General features: G+C 49.1%; 4 protein-coding genes across 4 annotated transcripts; 2 read left to right on the top strand and 2 right to left on the bottom strand.

Moving 5' to 3' along the window:
- Nucleotides 1-1,573: 1,573 nt before the first annotated feature.
- BJ212DRAFT_1452510 (carbohydrate esterase family 16 protein) lies at nt 1,574-3,002 on the bottom strand (the record flags this gene model as incomplete). The annotated part of the gene is made up of 10 exons (XM_041338838.1): nt 1,574-1,637; nt 1,693-1,731; nt 1,781-2,130; nt 2,187-2,243; nt 2,304-2,321; nt 2,378-2,492; nt 2,542-2,612; nt 2,664-2,692; nt 2,742-2,778; nt 2,832-3,002. The coding sequence occupies 10 exons, from the start codon at nt 3,000-3,002 to the stop codon at nt 1,574-1,576; spliced, it is 951 nt and encodes a 316-aa protein (XP_041200291.1).
- A 1,904-nt stretch (nt 3,003-4,906) lies between these two features.
- Nucleotides 4,907-6,035, top strand: BJ212DRAFT_1294719 (isoprenoid synthase domain-containing protein; the record flags this gene model as incomplete). Its single annotated transcript, XM_041332238.1, has 3 exons — nt 4,907-5,313; nt 5,369-5,657; nt 5,712-6,035. 3 exons carry the CDS (start codon nt 4,907-4,909, stop codon nt 6,033-6,035), a joined length of 1,020 nt encoding a protein of 339 aa, XP_041200292.1.
- A 1,096-nt stretch (nt 6,036-7,131) lies between these two features.
- Nucleotides 7,132-10,205, top strand: BJ212DRAFT_1312337 (uncharacterized protein). The gene is made up of 13 exons (XM_041334051.1): nt 7,132-7,461; nt 7,500-7,926; nt 7,983-8,125; nt 8,181-8,276; nt 8,328-8,575; nt 8,629-8,773; nt 8,829-8,930; nt 8,983-9,036; nt 9,088-9,288; nt 9,340-9,482; nt 9,532-9,636; nt 9,686-9,769; nt 9,819-10,205. Exons 1-13 carry the CDS (start codon nt 7,185-7,187, stop codon nt 10,110-10,112), a joined length of 2,319 nt encoding a protein of 772 aa, XP_041200293.1. The 5' UTR covers nt 7,132-7,184; the 3' UTR covers nt 10,113-10,205.
- A 1-nt stretch (nt 10,206) lies between these two features.
- BJ212DRAFT_1452524 (WD40-repeat-containing domain protein) lies at nt 10,207-11,179 on the bottom strand. Its single transcript, XM_041338839.1, has 2 exons — nt 10,599-11,179; nt 10,207-10,535 (listed from the first exon to the last, which is right to left on the bottom strand). Coding segments are annotated over exons 1-2 (564 nt in total). The 5' UTR covers nt 11,162-11,179; the 3' UTR covers nt 10,207-10,534.
- Nucleotides 11,180-23,544: the final 12,365 nt, after the last annotated feature.

Consider the following 23,544-nt stretch of genomic DNA (forward strand, 5'->3'; position numbering starts at 1 on the left):
AGCACTTGGATAGCAGTTTCTGCAGCATTAAGCTAAAAGAGAATGGTATTCTTTTGAGTAGTAGAGAGAGATCCCATGGTGGTAATGATTAAAAATAAAGAAGCACGGGAGCAATTTCAAACTCAGACATAATATTTTTATGTATATTTTTATTTGTATAAGCAAATAACAGTAACCATCCTCTGATTTGACTGAGATCCCTCCATCTATATCAACAGCTGCAAAACTGTTACAATGGTATCTCTGTCTTAAAATAGGCATATCTTCACATCCCCTTGGCCAAATCACGTGATCCAAGTGTCAGTTTGTAGCCAAGGGTTTGTAGTTCACACGCCCCCACCAACACTAAGCATGATTCCCATGTGCATAGGTGCTATATTGTGTACACTGAAAAAGTACCAAATATTGTAATGGTTTTGCAAGTCACTGTATATCATCATCAATTGCTATACATTGCTACAGAAGTCTGCACCTGCTGTAATATGCTGTAAGCTGCCACGGTAACTGTGCTAAATTTAGTGTTTTGCTGATGCTACCTTGTATAATACATACAGCCAATGTTGAAAAATCCATGTTCTTAATATGCCAGCAAATGTAGGCCCATCAATATATTTTCATGTTAAATACAGGTGGGCCCATAGTGTGTGGTGTAGTAGATAAGTGTACACTTTCTATTGCCTTTGGTAGGTATAGTATGGTAGGTAGGGCATGAAATATATTCCTGATATGAACAGGTGGGCCCATGTCAATATGTACCTGATACCAACAGGTTGGCCAAGTGGGTAGTGGTATTGATATATACAGATGGGCCAACATTATAAGCACATAGATGTATCAGATACACTACTTGGTCAATGGATCTGTCTTATAAAATATACTTTCCCATGATAGATGTGTGTAGTCGGTCAATTGGTCGGTCAATTGGTTAGTCAAATATGATGTATGGTGAAGGGTGGGTCAATGTCCCTGAATTACATGTGCAAAATATACATGATAGATGAGGTGGTTGGTCAATAGCTCAGTCATATGTGATGCATGACGGACACAGTTGGTGTTAATGGAATGCCTGACAAAATACAATGGGCTAATCATAGACAAGGAAATTGGTCACACAGTTGGTTGGTCAAAAATGTCTGGTCAAATATGATGTATAATGGACTAGCTTACAACATATACTTCTGTGATGATAGACATGGTGGTCGGTCAAATGCATGGTCGGTCAAATACAATCAACAACCAATGCCTTTTGATACTTGGAATCACACAATCAATTCATATGCAGTCCAGCCCCAAACAATTGCATTCAAACTATGTGATTAACACTGTCTATCTAACTACTGATTCATACGTAAGGGTATATTTGGTATCAAGGGAGTGAATGAGTCTCAGAAGCAGACAATGATGCACTAAACTGAGATTGGACCGCAGGAGTAGATGACAGTCAACAGTGAACTTGCATCATTTATAGATTTCGCTGACTGTCCCGACAATGACCGAGATTGCATACCACACAGCTCAACTAAACATTGTATATTATATTGAAAACCATGAAAGTTGCAACACTGCTTTAGGTCTAAGTGAGGACCTGCCTGGCAGAGTAACCACTAAGGGTGGTGGAGATCACCTTTGCCAAAATGCTAAATAGAAATAGTATCATCAGGAACAATCAGGCACTTAACATCAGGAACGTACTTGTGAACAGTGAACAGTGGGTGCAGAGTATTAAGCCAGCTACAAAACAACGCCATTAGAATCGCTTGAGACCTTCGAACTGACTTACAAGTAGCTCGACACAGGTGCACAACCCTCAACCTGGTAAGTGAGAGTGGGTGTGCCATTCTCGTAAGCTGTGCAGTAACCAGTGACGTTCACGAAACCGAAAGTCTGCCACTCGTCAAGAAGTACGTTGAAAATGGGCTGAGTGTCCACTATAGTGACGGTGTCAAGATCTGGGTACTTGGATTCGAAGGTTTGCACATATTGCGTGAGCAGTGTGTTGTACTCAGCAATATCAATGCCCATTTGCGCTGCAGCCGTAGGACCTTGCTCGATGAAGAGGGGTGCACGGTTGGTAGGCGGGACAGTGAGGAACAAGAACGATCGAGCGCCATTTGAGTACAGATCGTCAACCTGATTTTAATAATGTCAATAACATATCGAGCGCTCCGGGTACAACCTCCCCTCACCTGGGAAAACAGACGGTCCATGAGAGTTCCATAGAATTCAACCTGAGTTATGTTGGTCTGGGTGCAAATCGATCAGCGACAAATACTCCCATCCCGAGTACAATGAGAATGACCCACCCAACCGAAAGAGTTTCCCTGGATTTGTACGTTTAACAATTCGAAATACAGGAGATTGTGCGGAATATGCGTACAACGTCATTTATACCAATCCACACAGCGAACAGACTGTTTGTGCTTTCCCATGTAGCGCCAGCAGGCTTGGATGCCAAGTACTTGTTGAATTGAGCCACCTGATTAACCACAGAACTGCAAAAATGATTTAGACCACAATCAAATAGAAGGACTCTACACACACAGCACAGTGGGTAGATAAGGTGGAACAAGGGCTGCATCGATGGTTGCACCACCGTAAGCTAAGTTGAAGGTCTGGACTTCATATGTCAGTATACCAGCCAGATAGGTGGACTATGCAATCACCTTCACGGCCGTTTGGTTGTATGTACTGGCTACTATGGTGTCAGACACAGAGTAATGCCCCCTTCTCTTGTTACTTACTCAAAAATTCAACCCAGTCCTGACCATTCGATGAAGTCTAACGATATGAAGTCAGCCCAAGAAACGGTCAAAACACAACACAACGCTTACATATCCTGGGTCTGGCGAATTAATACCAGCAGAGACGTTATATCCATCGGTGGTATACGAGTCTCCAAATACAAACATGTATTCAGTCGCATTCCAGGAAAGGGCTGACGCAAAAGAGCTTAAACAGAGTAAACCAATACTGGCGACGACTAGGCTGCGCGCCATGACCATCTTCAGAGAACGCTAGAAGGGACAAAATAGGTGGATTTAACGTACAGCCGACGTTACCTCTTATATAACCATGCTACAAAAGCCCTGGGTAAGGACTACAGCCCGTAACCCGACAATAATCCGCATTTCAGACTATATGCCACATACAAATGGCATTCGACCCTGTTCGTGAGGTTCGGATAAAGGAATGACCTCTGCCGGGGGAAAACGGATTAAATCCAGCCCGAGCGAAGCCAGATTGCCTGGGGGACAGGGAATTAATCCATTGGATGACAGTACCAGTTCGTCGAGTGAATACCTCAGGTGCTTGCTCACGAGATCTACGTGGATCACGCGTGAAGGCCACCGCATAGGTCACGATGATCATTTGCCTTTATGGGTCAATTTGTGCTATTGATACTGCATAGAAGTCACGAGTTTGTTTCCCATGCTGTCATGATAACTCCCTTGTAGTTTGATTGTACAGTTTAAGCACACATGGATTGATGGTTGGATATCAGGCAAGCAGACAAATGAGCACACACCAGTAACACGATCATTCCGAGTTCTTCTGTAGCAAAGTAGGGTGCGTTACAAGGGACAAGGCAGATGGGTTCAGGTTAGTGGTGCGTGATGGTATGAGACGTATATTCCTTCGAGCTGGTTTATTGAATGAAGGGTTACAAGTACCGATATGACGGATAGGGGCAGCGATACCGAAGAAGCGAAACGATATCCATCCGTAGCAGCGTGGTTACGGAGCCAACAAGAATGCTTCATAACTTTACCTATGGAGGTTCCGGGTGCGGGTACAGTGTCAGCTTTCCGACCCGCGGCGTCACCCGTGCGGAACCCTAAATACTGCTGGTTGTGGCTGGTTGGTCGGCCAACGATTTGCGTAATGAAGCCTGCGGTGAATAATCAAAATGCATGCTGGGATATACCTCATAGGTTCGTAAGGGCATCAATCAATCGGAAAGAACTGTAACCGAAAGTCCCCAAAGTGTTAATTTCCACGAGTCTTCTACAGCGCCTTGGTAAAGAGTCGTATGATCATTGATGACAATGACCCGAGATGACTTTGTGTGCTTCGCTCAGACCGGGGAAAGTAAATCAAAGAGGCTAAGCCAGATTGGGCCGTTGCGAGGCGGTAGATGCTATAGAGATAGCTGAATCATTCGAAATTGACAGTGGAGCCACTCAGAGGCTATGTAAGAGAAGCCGAATCACCTGGGTGCGTCATGAAACTCGGTTCGGTAAGTGCTTGAAGTGAAACCCGGTCGTTCGAGAACGACTTGGTCAATCTCAGCACGGGCTATTGCAAGTGTCCACCTATGCGCACGCGCAGTTTTGCTGTTGAAACGTTAAGTGTCGAATGCTCTGGCAGCGTCACGCTCACGGTGTTATGTCTGATGTGACGCAGTGGATGTAAATAGGTCCTAGAGATGCCCAGGTCTGTGACAGACACGCAACCGCTTTCGCTTCGTAGTATAACTTGCTTTTTTTTTGATGGAACGATATCACCCGCTAGCAACTGACAAGGTCAATCCTAGTGGATACGTTAGGAGTATGGGGGGGCTGCATGTACACCCGAGCCGGATAATAGAAGAAGTAACTTGAAGCGAAGATGTCGAGCAGAGGTTTTTTTATTGTGAATAACGTCACGGGTGTCCGGGTTTCAAAGAAGTCGTTCAAAGCAACCGAGTTTAAAAGTCCGAATGATCACAAACACCGTGACCCGTCTTCTTTCTCGTATAACATCAGTCTGCCTAATAGGAATCCCTTGTGCCGGATAGTGATTGAAAATATCCGATACAAGCAAGGCAGACATCCAGCACTGTTGTTAAAATCACTATAAAGACTGACAATCTCGTACCCAATGGTAGGTTCCTCATCTCGACGTTCATCCGACGACCCCTAATACTATGTTTCCCAGTGTTACCCACACGATCACTCCTGACTCCGAGCCCTCACAATTCATTTTACCTGACCTCACCAGTGATTGCCACTATCCCTTGCGAAAGAGCCCTCACTGTTACGCGATATCCCGCGCATCTGATCGATGGCTCGCTGACGTGGCACAACTTGTAGAGCCCGAGATCAGAGGGTATCTTGATATGGACACAGGCGCATTAGCTGCCGCTTGCTATCCTGATGCAGATGCTTTCCATCTCCAAGTCTGCGTTGAATCCATTAATTGGGCGTTCATTATAGATGACTGGATGGAGTCTGGTATCATCGATGCACGGGGAGCGCTTGAATCCTGTATTTCTGCATTGCGCGATCCCATCAATTTTGACACGGAACAGGTTGATGCAAAAATGTGCAAATCGTATGACTATTTTTTCCATCGTATACACTCTTTTTAAAAATCGTTATGTCGTTAGGTATTTCAGCCGCTTCAGGGAGACTGCCGGCCCCGGTTGCACGGAGCGGTTTATCCACGCAGTCGAATTGTTCTTCACTGCTGTGGCTAAGCAGGTGGACGACCGTGCCAAAGGAAATATGTATCGTCTGGAATCTTACACCGCCCTGAGGCGAGATCTAGTCGGGGTGGAGCCCTGCTTTGCCCTCATCGAATTCGTAGCTCGAATTGATCTTCCCGACGAAGTCGTGTCGCATCCAGTTATCAAGGCCTTGGAGCACGCGACTATCGATCATCTTGCTTGGGCAGACGTAATCATGTTATGTCATTGAACACTGGGGCGCTGCTGACATTACTGCCGACAGGATATTTTGTCATACAACAAGGAGCAATCTCGCGGCGACGAACACTGGGAAAATATAGTCGCTGTGCTCATGCACGATCGAGGACTAGACCTGCAAGGCGCCATGGACTACGCTGGCCAGATGTGCAAAGATGCCATCCGGCGCTTTGAATCCAACCGTGCCATCCTCCCTTCGTGGGAAGAGGAGGTCGACAGACAGGTGGCTATCTACGTCGAAGGGCTGCAGAACTGGATTGTTGGCTCACTTCACTGGCACCTTAATTCCGCTCGCTATGGTGTCACGCCGGACCGAATCATCAAGCTGCTTCCCAAGAGGTCCTCGTAGAGCCTAGCACTTAGTGCACGACTTCTGGAGGTGAGCTTGGTTTCACTTCTTTTATGCACTACGCAATTCTTATGACTAGCTTAGTACAACATCAGTACACGATTCACGTCTCATGCAGACTTGAAATTTTGCTTCGGTCGCATAATACGTGACATCCCACCTTCCTTTGTCTTTCGTGGTTTCAAGTTCTCATTCAGCTCCTTGCGTGCACTTCTTGTCCATCTTTTGTACCACCATTGTATGTACATTGAATAGTCTCGTATTCTTGTACGAATCAAAGTTGTACCAGAACCGATTTGAAGATCAGCGTGCTATTTGAAATTTCAGGACTACGACGATGTAATGAGGGTTTGAGTTGGATCTTAAAGGTTTAGCCTACTGCCTGAGAAGGTGTGTGAGCGTCTAAAGACTGGCCGCAACAACCAGCCAAATCCCCGAATTTCTGCAGAAGGCTCATGATCGAGTTAGATTCTCGGGTGCACCTTTGCGCGCCATTGAAGTTCATTCAGGACGTTCCCGCAGGTCGTGAAGTTCTGCGATGGTCGGCTGGGATGGTCGGCTGGTGTGCACACCACCGAAGAAAACAACCGTTCTGAGTCCCTGGAAGTATTGCCGCGCAACCGCTTTCCGGCCAATTAGCTTCGTATCATATGTATGTGTTGAATCATTACCATCACACCGGTTTTCTACTTATCACGTGCACTCGAATAGATAATACGTACCGTCTCGCACATGCCTAGTCTCTCGTTGTCCCGCCGTCTCTTACTCTATGTTCTCTAGTTAGCGTGTGAGGCTTTTCAATCTACAACATTAAATCCAAGTAAATAGGAGACAGAACTATAAAAGCATAGCTACAGCGCAGTCTTCGGTGCCTTGGGCATCGCATATAGGTGGAGGGATGCACTTACTACACTGACAGAACACTGCAGGTAATGTATTAATGAGTTTCGTGACCCGCGCTTTGCAAAGTTGCCTGTGCGTTAAAGAAAAACAGATAAACTCAAACGGTCACATGACAGCAAGCACATTGAACAAAGCCTCAACAAAATTCGTTGTGAATGAGCAGATTCTACGGTAGTACCACGAACCGTCGCGACTCCAAATTACAACTAGATCAATCTTATTTATCAAGATCATAACTTCAATAAAATGCCCCGACAGCTTCGTGCTCGCACATCCCGACCGAATTATGCTTCGCTTGCAGCCATAGGCGATGAAAAAGACTTGAAAGCCAGTCCACCCAAACCATCCTTCGACGAGGACGCGGATAGCGGGAGTGACTTCGCACCGGACAAGCTTCCTGAAGATGCCCCCGAAGATTTACAGAACGACTCCGAAAATCTTCTTGAAGTAGACGAGGAAGAAGCGGAAGTAGCGCCGAAACGAGGCAAGAATCAGACTCTACTACTACTACTACTACTGCGGGGTCCAGGCCTATATCGCATCTACCCTCGATAACGGGAGCAACGCCGTCCCATAAGCCCCCACCAAAATCTCAGTCTGCGCAGGCATCTACTTCTAAAATATCTGCTCCGAGAGCCGCGAAGATGTATGCCCTGCCAAATCCTAGCGTCCACCATCGACACAGAGCCATGCCGGTTTTTCTTCGCAAGGAAAAGGTCGAACGACTTGATGCTCCCCCCACGCTCTTCAACCCACCAAACATCGTGTCAACCAATAGTATCACATCAGAACAATTTCTAACTGATCGCATCAGCAAGGCTTGGGGTTACAATGTCGGCCCTGGTCCTGTATGGAACATCATGGAAGACCGGTCATGCTTCAAGGAGGCTTTGGAAGGGGAAGAGAATCTAATAAACGAGTCGTTCAGGCGACCCAGAGTTCATCACGATGTCGGGATGAAATCTGGATGGACGAGACTGAACGAGTAGTAAGCGCTTCTATATCGGTGCTCATTCGAATCACTCAACGTTGAAATCTTCTCAGTGATTCTGCGAGGTATTTGCCCACTGACACTGTATTAACAGATGACGGTCAACTGCGGCCCCCTGCTCCTGTCCATTGTTTCCTTGGATCGCATAGTCGCCAGACTCGGGTTGAGATGGCCATGTTCGACAGTCATGCTACATGTATGCTCACCACTTTCGCGGACGTTGGTCGCGATTACAACTCCCATGTTTACAGCAGAATATATGCCTGGAAGCAAATCTTTCGTGTTCAATGTTGGATCTCCTGCGTGGGGTGCAGATTGGTGTCCCACTTATCCAGATGACCGACCTTGTAAGATAGAACGCTCCCTCGTCAGTAGGCACCGCTCAAGATAACGTACAGGTCGGGACTATAAGCATTACCTTGCGATCGCCCCATTCTCATCGCGGTCGCATTCACCAATGATCGGTGCGAAAGCTCAGCGTCCCGTTCCTGCTTGCGTACAAATATGGGGTTTGCAGTCCAAACGAAAGAACGCCTCACAAGCAGACCTCTCACTAGCAGGCGAAATGAAGTGCGAGATGGTCCTTTGCTTGGAGTCAGGGCCTGCGTTCGAAATTAAGTGGTGCCCTCTTCCCTCGCATGATCAAGTTTGTTTACGATATGTCTACACCTTCACACTTTGCTAACGGTGAGAGTACAGTGGAATGAAGTTCATATGGGAGAGCACCCGCGAAAGTTAGGACTACTAGCAGGCACATTTGAAGACGGTTCGTTGTCCGTATATGTCGTTCCAGACCCAGAGGATGTAAGGAGTAAAGATGACGACCCAATGCGTCCGACATTTGGTGGGTTGTTAGCCCTGCTTTATGAACATACGACTGAGACCGGTTCACAAAACAGTGCATTTACCCGAACCACTTCTTCGGATAGAGCTAGAGGAAACTTCCTGCTGGTCTCTTGACTGGGCTAATAGCGAAATCATTGCTGTTGGTTGCACAAATGGTCTGGACGTTGTCCTTCAGTCAAAATACCCCTCATCACCGTCATCCTGTAGGTTTCGTCGCTGTATATGACATTGGTCATGCAGTCAGAACAGGTCAAAGCCTAAGTGAGTTCCGGCTGCTTTTGCTTACTCCAGTCGTGACGAAAAATTTCCAAGACATGCTCCCAACCCATTATATTTCAATACATCAGTGCGCGGTGCGAGCCCTTGCATGGATTCGTATCCCGCCGACGAATGGCTCTGGCGTACCATCCATATCCGAGGACCCAACGTTTCTGGCTACCGGCGGATACGACGGCCTGGAATGTCTGACTGACATTCGAGAACCACATGGGAATATTGTAAACAGGACACGGGGTCAGTGCCTTTGACAAGTAATTATATTTCTCTGATACACGTTCCCTAAAGACGTGATCAATAGCACGACGTACTCCGCATTCGCAGGCGGACCGATTATGATTGATCACGATAACACTGTTAAAGCATATTCAATATCTCCCAGTACGCTAGGCAGAGGGCATGTACTTCTGGAGCCTGATGGACCGGTGTGGGTACGTGCCACAACAGTCACCGTCACTGCGCCTCTGAATAATATTGCAGAGCGTCAGTGCATCGGACTACCACGCTCAGCTAGCGGTCGGCTCAGCAGATGGCTCTTGCGTCACGACCAACACTCTGAAATCAACAAGGAGAGGAGGGTCGGTCGTACGTATCCCGTGACGATCATGAGCATTCTTCTCTCAAAGTCTTATAGCCATTTTTCGTCCACAAGATCTTTCAGCTGGACTACAGCCGAAAAACAGGAGAGTTTCGTATGTTAGACCATTTCCTTCCGCAAGTGAGTGACATTCTAGATATAGCCCCGTTGTTACTGACACCTACACCAGGAAACTCAAGAAAGGTCCGCAAATTCGAAAGGGAAACAAGCCAAAAAAGATGAATCTGAGACGAGCATCAGTACTGGTGTATGGCCACCTGAAGTAGGCGTTCATCGTGTTACTTGGAACACGGGCAATGGTCTGGGCGGAGCGCCTCTACTCGCGTCTACCACGGGTTCAGGACTGTGTAGGGTGGATTGGTTGCTAGGACGTTGGATCCGGAACAAGGTGCCATATGTGAATGTGCCAAACATGAGGAAAGAGGTCGACGACATGATGGACGAAGACAGTGGGGATGATTGACATATCCAAAAACGTTTTGTGATTTCAATGAATGAGGAATACAAATTAGAAACTCCATTGGGTATTGAGTACGCAACACCACCCTTTCTCCGGTGATCGCGCATCGTAAGCGAAGTGTGCCATCTATTTAGATCTGATCAGGAGGCAATGGAGCCTGACTAGGAGAGGAAGATGCAGTATGAGGCAGTGACCCTTGTCGAATGGTGGGTTAAGTTCACATTGAGTTTCAATTTGCACAGTTTATCCTGCAGGAAATAAACGGGATAGCAGCGACGGAAGGAGAGTATGTAAACGTAGCGAATGAAATTGCCGCGCAGCCCTATACTGTTTTGCGAGAGTGAGCCCATTAACTGTAGCAGAACGGACCGAATGAAGTGCAGAGGTAAATGAGTATTGTATGAAATCTATAGGAAGTGCATAGATCTTCGGTTGATCAACCTAAGTGCTTAAAGGACGATTGATAGATACAAAGGTAATGCAACCTACTACTGTTCCCGACACATGTGCCATGAGGTGCCGTGTACGACACGGCTCAAGTCTAGCTGTAAGGCATTATTGGGTATCACCAACACGTTGCCCTGCGCATACGTCACTGGGTGGAACACGGGTGGGATCCAGAGGAGAAGTCGTCCTTCAGGACCTACAACCCAACCCTCCTCATTCGGGCCGGAAGGGGCTGGGGTGTTAGAATCTTGGATAAAGGAGGAGGTGGAATGAAGGGCATGGGTCAGGTCGGGCGAGAAACATATCACAGGTGCTTCGAAGTATTGATGCTGGATTAGAAATTCGAGGTCCCACACCCGAATGGTCTTGTCGGCTGAGCCCGACACAATGCGTTTGCCATCAGGCGAGATTGCGACAGACCTAACAGGTCCGGTGTGCCCTCGGAAAGGGGCACCCACTGCCTTGCCAGTCTGCATGTCCCACACCCGGACGGTCTGGTCATCCGAGCCGGACACGATGCGATTACCGTCTGAGGAGATCATAACAGCATTAACCCAGCCAGTGTGGCCTTCGAGGGGGGCGCCCAATGGCTCGCCAGTCCCCATACCCCACACACGAATAGTCTTGTCCCGTGAGCCAGACACAATGCGAGATACATCCGGCGAGATTGCAACAGAGAGGATCCAATCAGTGTGACCTTCGAGAGGGGCACTCGATGCCTTGCCAATCCCCATATCCCACACCTGAATTGTCCTGTCATCCGAACCAGACACTATGCGATTTCCGTCCGATGAAATTGCGACAGACCGAACCCAGTCCGAATGCCCACTGAGACAATGTGCCTCGCCAGTCTTAATATGCCACACTCGGATTGTATTGTCTTGTGAACCAGACACGATCCAGTTTCCGTTCGGCGAGATTGCGACAGACCGGACATAGTCAGTGTGACCTTGGAGACTAACACCCAATGCCTCCCCAGTTTCCCCATTCCACATACGAATGCTCTCGTCCTCTGAACTAGACACAATACCCTTCCCGTCTGGCGAGATTGCGACCGACAGAACAGGTCCAGTGTGCTCTTGCAGAGGTCCAACTAATGCCTTGCCAGTCTCTATATCCCGCACTCGAACTGTCGTGTCATCTGAACCGGACACAATGCGATGTCCATCTGGCGAGATTGCAACAGAGTTAACAGGGGCAGTGTGGCTTTCGAGAGCGGCGACTGATGTCTTGCCCGAAACGGTGTCGGCATCCCACACCCGAATCGTGTTGTCCAATGAACCAGAGACTATACGACTTCCATCTGGCGATATTGCAACAGACAAAACCTCGTCAGTGTGACCTTGGAGATGGGATCCTACTGATACGCCAGTATTCGCATCCCACACCCGGATCGTCTGGTCAGCTGAACCAGACACGATGCGACTTCCACCTGACAGGATTGCAACTGACATAACAGAGTCAGTGTGGCCTTGGAAGGGGGCACCAAATGCCTCGCCAGTCTCCATATCCCACACCCGGACCGTCTTGTCATCTGAACCAGAGGCTATGCGTTTGCCATCCGGTGAGATTGTGACAGACCGAACCCAGTCCGTGTGTCCTTGCAGAGGGGCGCCAAATGCCTCACCAGTCTCCATATTCCACACCCGGATTGTGCTGTCTAGCGAACCAGACACAATGCGTTTCCCATTTGGTGAGATTGCAACAGACTGAACTCCTTTCGTGTGTCCTTGGAGCGGGGCACCAAACACTTCGCCAGTCTCCATATCCCACACCCGAATTGTCATGTCATCCGAACCAGACACTATGTGTTTCCCATCTCGTGAGATTGCAACAGACTGAATATAGCCAGTGTGGCCTTTGAGAGGGGATCCTAATGCCTCGCCAGTCTTCACATCCCACACCCGGACTGTGTTGTCATATGAACCTGAAACGATGCGATGTCCATCTGGCAAGAATGCGACAGAGCTAACCCTGCGAGTGTGGCCTTGAAGAGGGGCACACGATGCCTCGCCAGTATCCATATCCCACACCTGGATCGTTCCGTGTTGTAAACCACATGCAATGTATTTTCCGTCTGACGACATTGCAACCGACCAAACTGGTGCATTCGTGTGGAGTATCTTTTCCATCTGAGGCCAATTTTCGATATGGCCAGCAACAATGCGGGGGGTGCAAGGAAACTTTGAGGCAAACTTGCGAAACATTCTCGATTGCGTTGGAGCGAACGGCAGAGCGGACAAGTATAAATGGGGAGTGCTGTGTAAAATGGTGGCTGCGAAAGTTCGGACGAAACGTAGGGCATCCCTGGTAGCGTCACTAACATGCGTGAACTCGGCACGACCCTACGACCACCCCATCACTCGTAAGAATTCGCTGGTCAAAGAATGAGCTTGAGCTACCCACCGAAAACCAATTTGCAGTGGATGAGAGAGTTACTACTGAGCCGCCGATGCTTCTCGTCAGAGCCAGTGCTTCCAACCACCAAAGAAGGCGCTCTCCATCGAAGAAAGCTTCGACTTCCTTAGCGAGAGACGATTCAAAGGACGAGGCCGTCACATGACTCCCCCAGAAGCGACATGAGTATGATAGTTCCGCCGAAATGGATTTCTTCACTCGTTCTGCGAAATCGGGGACGGCAGAATTGGGTAAGTAAGAACTCTCCAAGGAGCAGATATTGAAGCAAAGTCCGCCCTCCATGACCCGAAGCGTTGCGAACGCAAGATCTCTCTGCACCGCTGATGCATCAACGAAGAAGTCAAGGCTCCGCGATCTGTCTGTGAGGAAGTCGTAGAATGACGCATGAAGGGGACGTATGGGAGTATGAGAATCCGAGGCGCCAGAGATGAGCGAGCCAAGATGCCCCATGAGCAACTTCACGTCGTAGTGGTCATCATCGCATGGGAAACACTGCCGCATCGCGTTCAACGCAGTGATGGAAAGTGGTTCCGATGATGCAAGAATTTGACCCATCACAGACCGAAAGATAGGGATCGCCTCCTCCTGCATGTGCTTTGGCATGATATCTCCCAAGATGCGCTGGTACATCTGATCCAACAAGTGTACGCCTCTGGCGGATGTTTCACAGATGTCAAGAAAATGGCGCATCGGGCCGCGGCTCACGAAATTTGTGCTCTTGATATGTTCAGAGGCGAGACGAGCCCATTCAAACAGGCCATCCGATTTCAGAGCGAGCGCTCTGAAGTGCGTATCATTGAAGACGTGACGCAGGCCTTCCAGCTTATGGGAGATATACAGTTGAATGTCGAGCTCTGTGGACGCAGATGAGACGTCATCCATCGAAACATGGCGAACATGTGGCGCGGCGTGCAGAGTATTGTGAATGTCTTCGAGTGGACGGGAAGTGAGGAGAATGCGGAAGTTGGTTGGGAGTTCGACTGGTTGTGAGGTGGAAGCGCTCAGTTTGCCAGCAAGCAGACGAAGAATCTGTTCCCGGGAATTAGCTTCACCGCTCTCGTCCAATGCTTCAATCACAATCAAGACGGGTGCGGCGATGGCTTTTGAGGCTATGCTTGTCGGTCCGACGATGAGTTCCTGCCATTGTTTGGTGATATCTGCAGTGCGCTTAAGTCCGTCACGATCACGAACTGCTTGCGCTAATGCTCGTCGCACGATAGGGTTGCAGTCCGCCAACTCCCTTGCGATGGTCGTGAATATTTTGTCCTGACGACGATTCGCTTGCTGAGTACGATCGAAGCAGAAGCACGAACCGAGACCACCGTTTTCGATATACCAGTTGGCTATTGTATGAGCAACAGCTGATTTACCCTTGCCTGCTGCACCAGACAACCATAAGACGCGTGGAGCACCTTCCTCGGTGCTGCTGATCCAATTCTGAATGTCCTTCAGAAGATCTTGCCGAGTGTTGGGCAGACAACATTTAGACGTGTTCAATCCGGCACCCGTTGCGCATTCCATGCCGAAGAGGTCCAGACTCTCAGCTTTGCAGGGGGTCATGAAATGTTAGATAAGGCTCAAGGAGACCTGAAAACATCTCTTACCCATGTGGTGGACGACCACAACGGTGTCGCGAGCCGCTCGGTCTCGGAATTGCTGCATGAGACCGTCGAGAACATTGTTGTAGCTCTGAATCGTTGTGTCCGTTTCGTCGAAGATGTGCTTGCCAAGTCTTATCCCTATATTAAACAGGCAGCATTGAGTCTCAGAGGACGATGCAGTGGGATAAACTCACAGGCGCTCTTCGTCTCGGAGTAGTGGCTGATAAAATCAGCGCACTCCAGGGTCTGGTGCGCCATCTTCCCATATATCGCTAGCATGGATTGAATCTTGCTCAATTCCTCCTCTTCCGTGATGAAGGTATAAACTTCGGATATCTTTGAGAGCAGACTAGAAACAGCGGCATCACGGTCTGCCTGATCGAGAATCATCTGTTACCGAAACTTCGTCAACCTGCGACGGCGATGATCAAGAAAGCAGCCTACCTTGGACGCGCAAGTGAAGATACTTAGTGCCGCCTTCGCGTAGGGATGGATCTGTGTATGAATGTCAGTCGCGTACAGAAGAGATATTGATGGATGTACATTTGCAATCTCGTTGGCAACGGAGTTAAACACCCTCAATGGTCTAAGAAGGGCGGCGAATGTGTTGATTGGATCAGAAACAGATGGTAGGTTGTTGATCGCTGAAGAAGTATCTTGGACTATTGTTGGGACCTGGCCGACGCCTGCGAGACCTTTGGTAGCATTGGTGATTCTTTCGTTCACAAACTTCGGGTAGAGATGTCTAGCCTGATTATAAACATTAGCAAAGAGACAGATAAGAATAGTGCAAACTACATTGGTTGAACTTACTTCTGCAATACCTGAATTGGGAGACTGCTCAGGATTCGGCTCAGGAGTTGGAGTGGTGAGATCCTGCAGAAGTGATGAGCAGCAATCATGACACACGGGACACGCCAGGGTTGAAATTGCACATACCTTTGCTGACTGAACAGGTTGGATGTCCTGTGGGCTGAAACTTGCAACCGTGGGGTCAGGGTTGGGGGACTGTCGGGCGCTTCGAGCGAAGCGCTCGGTCATCTTGCTGAAGAGCTTGCGAACTGACCCCAGGGGCCGTCCACTAGACCCATTTCTCGAAGGCGAGAGAGAGGGCAGCTATAATCATTAGAAAGAACGCGTGGTTGCGAAGACGAAAGTCCATACATCGTGACTGGCTGCCCTCCTACCTGTCTCCTGTACCAAATGAAGGTCTGACCGACTTGGCTTCAACCACCCCAAGTGCTTTTTCCCAGGAGGATTGTTTTCATTCATCAACTGGAAAGGACAGTTGAGTGTGGGTGTTAACAAGTTTCTTGGGCAAATCGATGGAGTAACGTGGTGGGTGGCACGAAAGATAGACAGGCGCCTGCTACATGTGTGCAATAAAGAATATTATTTGAATAAGTGATGAACGTGCCTTTGGAAGCGCCCATTATCCATTGGCTACTGGAACGTGATCATGTCATTGAAGGATACTCTCAGTGGTGAGTATAGTTCACAACATACGGACATATGAGCATTGAGGACGAGTATATGTCTCGTTGCGGGTTTCCTTCTGAATTTCACATATCAATTGAATATGTCATCCACCTTGCTATCTCGCTGTGCCCCCAGTAACTTATCAAGCCAACTTGATCACGACGCGTTGCTACCCCGCTAACCTTTATAAACCAAAATCTTTCTGAAGCAGGCACTGCTACGCATCCTGACGAAGAGCCTGTTTATTTCAGATATGCGAGACTGATTGGTCTCATCTCGCGGTTCTATACCCCATCCTTTCAACTTTGAACATATGGTATTGCAGGAACAAACCTTCAAGCAGTAGTCGACGCCCAAAACTATCCCTCTTCAACACCAACTTCTACACGCAACCTCCTCTTCGCTTCACCTTTTCCGATTACCATCGCCTGCCTGTCCTTCCGCTCTTCCTCCTGGTGAACGCGCATCGTATTCCTTGATATGCTCGGGAGAGGCTGGTTGCGGACGAGCAGCTGCTTACACCTGAGCTGCCTGTGATTAGTCTTGGTCGAGGGTTGTTTGGGTAGATAGATAGCATCATGGTCCAAGCTGGTGGGCACGGCTTCGAGGAGCGAACAAGTCAATTTCGGCGAGCCATTTGTTTAGATCGGGAGGGATGGAGTCTGACGAGGAAGGGATGATACTGGATGAGGCAAAGTAACCCTTGTCAAGTGGTAGTAGAAGTTCACGTCGAGTTCTTGCTTGCATAGTATATCCTGCAGGAAGTGAACGGGGAAGCGGTTCTAGATAATACAGTAGCAACGGGAGGAGACTCGGGAGAATATGTAAACGTAGTGAATGGAATCATCGTGCAGCCCTAAACTGTTTTGCGAGAGCCAGCCTATTAAGTAGCAGAATGGATGAAGTGCAAGAAGAAGGCAAATATGTATTATGTGAAATCTGCAGGAAGTGCATAGATCTACAGGCGATTAACATAAGTACATGCCCAAAGTCCGACCGACAGATACTACCACAAAGGCAATCCAACCCACTACTGTTCCCGACACTTGTGCCATGATGTACCGTGTGCGACATCACTCAAGTCCAGCTGCAGGGCATTGTTGGGTATCACCAACGTGTTGCCTGTGGCATATGTCACCGGGTGGAAATTGAGCGGGATGCAGAGGAGAAGCCGTCCTTCAGGACCTACAACCCATCCCTCATCATTCGGGCCGGAAGGGGCTGGGGTGTTAGAATCTTGGATAAAGGAGGAGGTGGAATGAAGGGAATGAGTTGGGTTGGAGGAAAAACATATCACAGGTACTTCAAATGATTGGTGCCGGTTTAGAAATTCTAGATCCCACACCCGGATGGTCTTGTCGGCTGAGCCCGACACGATGCGTTTGCCATCAGGCGAGATTGCGACAGAGAGAACGTCTCTGGCGTGCCCTCGGAAAGGGGCACCCACTGCCTTGCCAGTCTGCATGTCCCACACCCGGACGGTCTTGTCAGACGAGCCAGACACAATGCGATCACCATCTGAGGAGATCATCACAGCATTAACCCAGCCAGTGTGGCCTTCGAGGGGGGCGCCCAATGGCTCGCCAGTCCCCATACCCCACACACGAATAGTTGTGTCCCTTGAGCCAGATACAATGCGAGATATATTCGGCGAGATTGCAACAGAGAGGACATAATCAGTGTGGCCTTCAAGGGGGGCACTTGATGCTTTGCCAGTCCCCATATCCCACACCTGAATTGTCTCGTCATCTGAACCAGACACTATGCGATTTCCGTCCGACGAAATTGCGACAGACCGAACCCAGTCAGAGTGCCCACTGAGACAATGTGCTTCGCCAGTCTTAATATGCCACACCTGGATTGTCTCGTCGTCTGAACCAGACACGATCCAGTTGCTGTCTGGTGAGATTGTGACAGACCGGACATAGTCAGTGTGACCTTGGAGACTAACACCCAATGCCTCCCCAGTTTCCCCATTCCACATACGAATGCTCTCGTCCTCTGAACTAGACACAATACCCTTCCCGTCTGGCGAGATTGCGACCGACAGAACACAGTCCGTGTGCCCTTGGAGAGGGGCAACTAATGCATTGCCAGTCTCTATATCCCACACTCGAACTGTCGTGTCATCTGAACCGGACACAATGCGATGTCCATCTGGCGAGATTGCAACAGAGTTAACAGAGGGCAGTGTGACTTTCGAGAGCGGTGACCGATGTCTTGCCCGTAATGGTGTCAGCATCCCACACCCGAATCGTGTTGTCCAATGAACCAGAGACTATGCGACTTCCATCTGGCGAGATTGTGACAGACGAAACCGCGTCAGTGTGACCTTGGAGATAGGATCTTACTGCTACGCCAGTATTCACATCCCACACTCGGATCGTCTGGTCATATGAACCAGACACGATGCGACTTCCATCCGACAAGATTGCGACTGACAGAACATCGCCAGTGTGACCTTGGAAGGGGGCACCAAATGCCTCGCCAGTCTCCATATCCCACACCCGGACCGTCTTGTCATCTGAACCAGAGGCTATGCGTTTGCCATCCGGTGAGATTGTGACAGACCGAACCCAGTCCGTGTGCCCTTGCAGAGGGGCACCCAATGCCTCGCCGGTCTCCATATCCCACACCCGGACGGTGGTGTCTTTCGAACCAGACACGATGCGTTTCCCATCCGGTGAAATTGTAACAGACTGAACCCCTCTCGTGTGACCTTGGAGTGGGGCACCAAACACCTCGCCAGTCTCCATGTCCCACACCCGAATTGTCATATCATTCGAACCAGATACGATGCGTTTCCCATCCGGTGAGATTGCGACAGATAAAACATAGTCAGCGTGGCCATGGAGAGGGGATCCTAATGTCTCGCCAGTCTTCGCATCCCACACCCAGACTGTTTTGTCATTTGAGCCTGAAATGATGCGATGTCCGTCCGGCGAGAATGTGACAGAGTTAACACGGCTAATGTGACCTTGAAGAGGGGCACACGATGCCTCGCCAGTATCCATATCCCATATCTGGATCGTTCCGTCTTGTAAACCACATGCAATGCATTTTCCATTTGGCGACAGTGCAACCGACCAAACCATTGCATTTGCGTGGAGTATCTTTTCCATCTGAGGCCAATTTTCGATATGGCCAGCAACAATGCGGGGGGTGTAAGGAAACTTTGAGGCAAACTTGCGAAACATTCTCGACTGCATTGGGGCGAACGGCAGAGCGGACAAGTATAAATGGGGAGTGCTGTGTAAAATGGTGGCTGCGAAAGTTCGGACGAAACGTAGGGTATCCTTGGTAGCGTCACTAACATGCGTGAACTCGGCACGACCCTACGACCACCCCATCACTCGTAAGAATTCGCTGGTCAAAGAATGAGCTTGAGCTACCCACCGAAAACCAATTTGCAGTGGATGAGAGAGTTACTACTGAGCCGCCGATGCTTCTCGTCAGAGCCAGTGCTTCCAACCACCAAAGAAGGCGCTCTCCGTCGAAGAAAGCTTCGACTTCCTTAGCGAGCGATGATTCGAAGGACAAGGCTGCCGCATGACTCCCCCAGAAGCGACATGAGTATGATAGTTCCGCCGAAATGGATTTCTTCACTTGTTCTGCAAAATTAGGGATGACAGAATTGGGTAAGTAAGAACTCTCCAAGGAGCAGATATTGAAGCAAAGTCCACCCTCCATGACCTGAAGCGTTGCGAACGCAAGATCTCTCTGTACCGCTGATGCATCAACGAAGAAGTCAAGGCTCCGCGATCTGTCTGTGAGGAAGTCGTAGAATGACGCATGAAGGGGACGTATGGGAGTACGAGAATCCGAGGTGCCAGAGACAAGCGAGCCAAGATGTCCCATGACCAAGTTCACGTCGTAGCGATCATCATCACATGGGAAACACTGCCGCATCGCGTTCAATACAGTGATGGAAAGTGGTTCCGACGATGCAAGAATTTGACCCATCACAGACCGAAAGATAGGGATCGCCTCCTCCTGCATGTGCTTTGGCATGATATCTCCCAAGATGCGCTGGTACATCTGATCCAACAAGTGTACGCCTCTGGCAGATGTTTCACAGATGTTAAGAAAACGGCGCATCGGGCCGCGGCTCACGAAGTTCGTGCTCTTGATATGTTCAGAGGCGAGACGAGCCCATTCAAACAGGCCATCCGATTTCAGAGCGAGCGCCCTGAAGTGCGCATCATTGAAGACGTGACGCAGGTCTTCCAGCTTATGGGAGATATAAAGCTGAATGTCGAGCTCTGTGGATGCAGACGAGACATCATCCATCGAAACATGGCGAACATGCGGCGCGGCATGCAGAGCCTTGTGAATGTCGTCGAGTGGACGGGAAGTGAGGAGAATGCGGAAGTTGGCTGGGAGTTCAGATAGTTGTGAGGTGAAGGTGTTTGGTTTGCCAGCGAGCAGACAAAGAATCTGTTCCCGAAAATTAGCTTCGCCGCTCTCGTCCAACGCTTCGATGACAATCAGAACGGGTGCAGCGATGGCTTTTGAGGCTATGCTTGTCGGTCCGACGATGAGTTCCTGCCACTGTTTTGTGATATTTCGAGCGCGCTTGAGTCCGCCGTGATTACGAACTGCTTGCGCCAAGGCTCGTCGCACGATAGGGTTGCAGTCCGCCAAGTCGCTTGCGATAGTGGTGAATATTTTGTCCTGACGATCCGCTTGCCGAGTACGATCAAAGCAGAAGCATGAGCCAAGACCACCATTTTCGATGTGCCAGTTGGCTATTGTATGAGCAACAGCTGATTTACCCTTGCCTGCTGTGCCAGACAACCAAAAGACGCGTGGAGCACCCTCCTCGGTGCTGCTGATCCAATCCTGAATGTCCTTCAGAAGGTCTTGCCGAGTGTTGGGCAAACAACATTTAGACACATCCAATCCGGCACCTTTTGCGCATTCCATGCCGAAGAGGTCCAGGCTCTCAGCTATGCAGGGGGTCATGAAATGTTAGATAAGGTTTGGGAGACCTGAAGGGACTCTTACCCATATGGTGGACGACCACAACGGTGTCAAGAGCCGCTCGGTCTCGGAATTGCTGCATGAGACCGTCGAGAACATTGTTGTAGCTCTGAATTGTTGTGTCCGTTTCGTCGAAGATGTGCTTGCCAAGTCTTATCCCTATATTGAACAGGCAACATTGAGTCTCAGAGGACGATGCGGTGGGATAAACTCACAGGCGCTCTTCGTCTCGGAGTAGTGGCTGATGAAATCAGCGCACTCCAGGGTCTGTTGCGCCATCTTCCCATATATCGCTAGCATGGATTGAATCTTGCTCAATTCCTCCTCTTCCGTGATGAAGGTATAAACTTCGGATATCTCTGAGAGCAGACTAGAAACAGCGACATCACAGTCTGCCTGATTGAGAATCATCTGTCATCGAAACTTCGTGAACCTGCGACGGCGATGATTAAGAAAGCAGCCTACCTTGGACGCGCAAGTGAAGATACTTAGTGCCGCCTTCGCGTAGGGATGGACCTGTGTATGAATGTCAGTCGCGTACAGAAGAGACATTGATGGATGTACATTTGCAATCTCGTTGGCAACGGAGTTAAACGCCTTCAAGGGTTTAAGAAGCGCGGAAAATGTGGCGATTGTATCAGAAACAGATGGTGGGTTGTTGATCTCTGAAGAAGCATTTTGAACTATTGTTGGGATCGGGCCGATGCCTGCCAAACCTCTTGTAACATTCGCGATTCTTTCGTTCATAAACTTGGGGTCGAGATATTCAGCCTGATTATAAACGTTAGCATATCATCGAGAGACGGATAAGAATATTGTAAACCACATTGGTCGAACTTACTTCTGCAATCCCTGGATTGGGAGACTGCTCAGGATTTGGTTCGAGAGTTGGAGTGGTGAGATCCTGCAGAAGTGATGAGTAGCAAACATGGTGCACGAGACACGCTCAGGGTTGAGATCGCACATACCTTGGTTGACTGAATGGGTTGGATGTCCTGTGGGCTGGAACTTGCAGCCGTGGATTCAGGATCGGGGGGCTGTCGAGCGCTTCGAGCGAAGCGCTTGGTTATCTTACTGAAGAGCTTGCGAACTGATCCCTGTGGTCGTCCACTAGACCCATTCCTCGAAGGCGAGAGAGAGGGCAGCTATAATCATTAGAAAGAACGCGTAGTTGCGAAGACGAAAGTTCGTACATCGTGACTGACTACCCTCCTGCCTCTCTCCTGTATCACACGAGGGTCTGACTGACTTGGCTTCAACCACCCCCCACGCTTTTTTCGAGGAGGATTGTTTTCATTCATCAAGTAAGTGGAAAGGATAGTTGAGTGTAGGTGTTGACAGGTTTCTTGGGGTAAATCGATGGAGTAACGTGGTGGCCCGTGGCACGAAAGATAGACGGGCGTCTGCTACATGTCTGCAATGAGGATTATTTGAATAAATGATGAACGTGCTTTTGGAAGCGCCCCTTATCCATTGGCTGGACTAACACTGGAACGTTAACGAAGGCTGAGGCCGGTTAATCGGGCAAAAGCGCATCAGGAAACCTCGCACTTGTTAGGGTAGCGGTTGACAGTTGTACTTATTGGAAGGACATTGATTTACAAAGTTCATTCAGGATTGAATCGCTAGCCATGAATACATTGTGATAGGTGACATTTGGTAGATTGGAGTTGACCTCTCATTATGATAGTCTAGACAGGTCACAGTTGCCGCATCAGGGAATCGATTAAAGCCCCGGTCAAAACCCACAGTTCGCCCATACCCGATCAACTTGGGTACAGGACGGGTGCTTCCCAAAACTGTTGCTCAACGACAAGCTGATCGTCCGTCAGTGTTGGCTGTCTGCCGTGACAGCCCTCACAGCCCGCTCTGTTAAGTGTTCTGGAGCTTGAAAATGATACATTGAACGCCCCAAGACAACAGCCGCACCATTCAGACTTTTCAGGTATATTCGTGCCAAGGGTGTCGAGTACAGTCCTGCTGCTACAAAAGCACTGCACGCGATCAGTGATGAAGACTTGCAGAAGAGCCTTCGTTCTGCAAAGCTGACTGCGTCTCGCGCCACGACAACAGCTGCCGAAAGTGCCCCGGTAGTGAGAGACGCGAAGCTGACGAACTTGAAGGGGATGCATCAGAGCCGGCAACGGGCGTTTGTAGTGTCTGTCTTTGTATCTGAAACCAACTAACACATCAATAGAAATGCGAGGTGAGTGAGTGAAAATTCAACACCTTGCCACACGAGTCAGTATTCAAGACGGAAGCCTACAAGACTGATCTGGTACCGTAACTCATGCCAGAAGATGAGGATGAAAGAACGCTGAGGGGGTGCTCACTGGTAGATATGTCTTTCGACCCTGGGTTTGGGTTAGCAACCAAGTAAGTACTGAATTGGAGTGTGCCGAGTCCCAAGGGTTGACTCACTTTGCAATGTCATTGATTTGAAGGAAGCGCTCCTCCCGTGGAAGGTCGTCGATCGCATAGTACATTGCTCCAGTGGTGTGCGGCTG

Source organism: Suillus subaureus (assembly GCF_016647635.1).
Source record: "Suillus subaureus strain MN1 chromosome Unknown BJ212scaffold_1, whole genome shotgun sequence".
In the NCBI taxonomy this organism is placed as follows: domain Eukaryota; kingdom Fungi; phylum Basidiomycota; class Agaricomycetes; order Boletales; family Suillaceae; genus Suillus; species Suillus subaureus.

Excerpts from the sequence above, each read along its gene's own strand:
- BJ212DRAFT_1312337 (XM_041334051.1), top strand. The coding sequence starts at position 7,185 with ATGCCCCGACAGCTTCGTGCTCGCACATCCCGACCGAATTATGCTTCG. Across the intron at positions 9,289-9,339 it reads TATTGTAAACAGGACACGGG|ACGTGATCAATAGCACGACG; the intron begins GTCAGTGCCTTT and ends CGTTCCCTAAAG. Across the intron at positions 9,483-9,531 it reads AGCCTGATGGACCGGTGTGG|AGCGTCAGTGCATCGGACTA; the intron begins GTACGTGCCACA and ends ATAATATTGCAG.
- BJ212DRAFT_1452524 (XM_041338839.1), bottom strand. The coding sequence starts at position 11,161 with ATGGGGACTGGCGAGCCATTGGGCGCCCCCCTCGAAGGCCACACTGGC.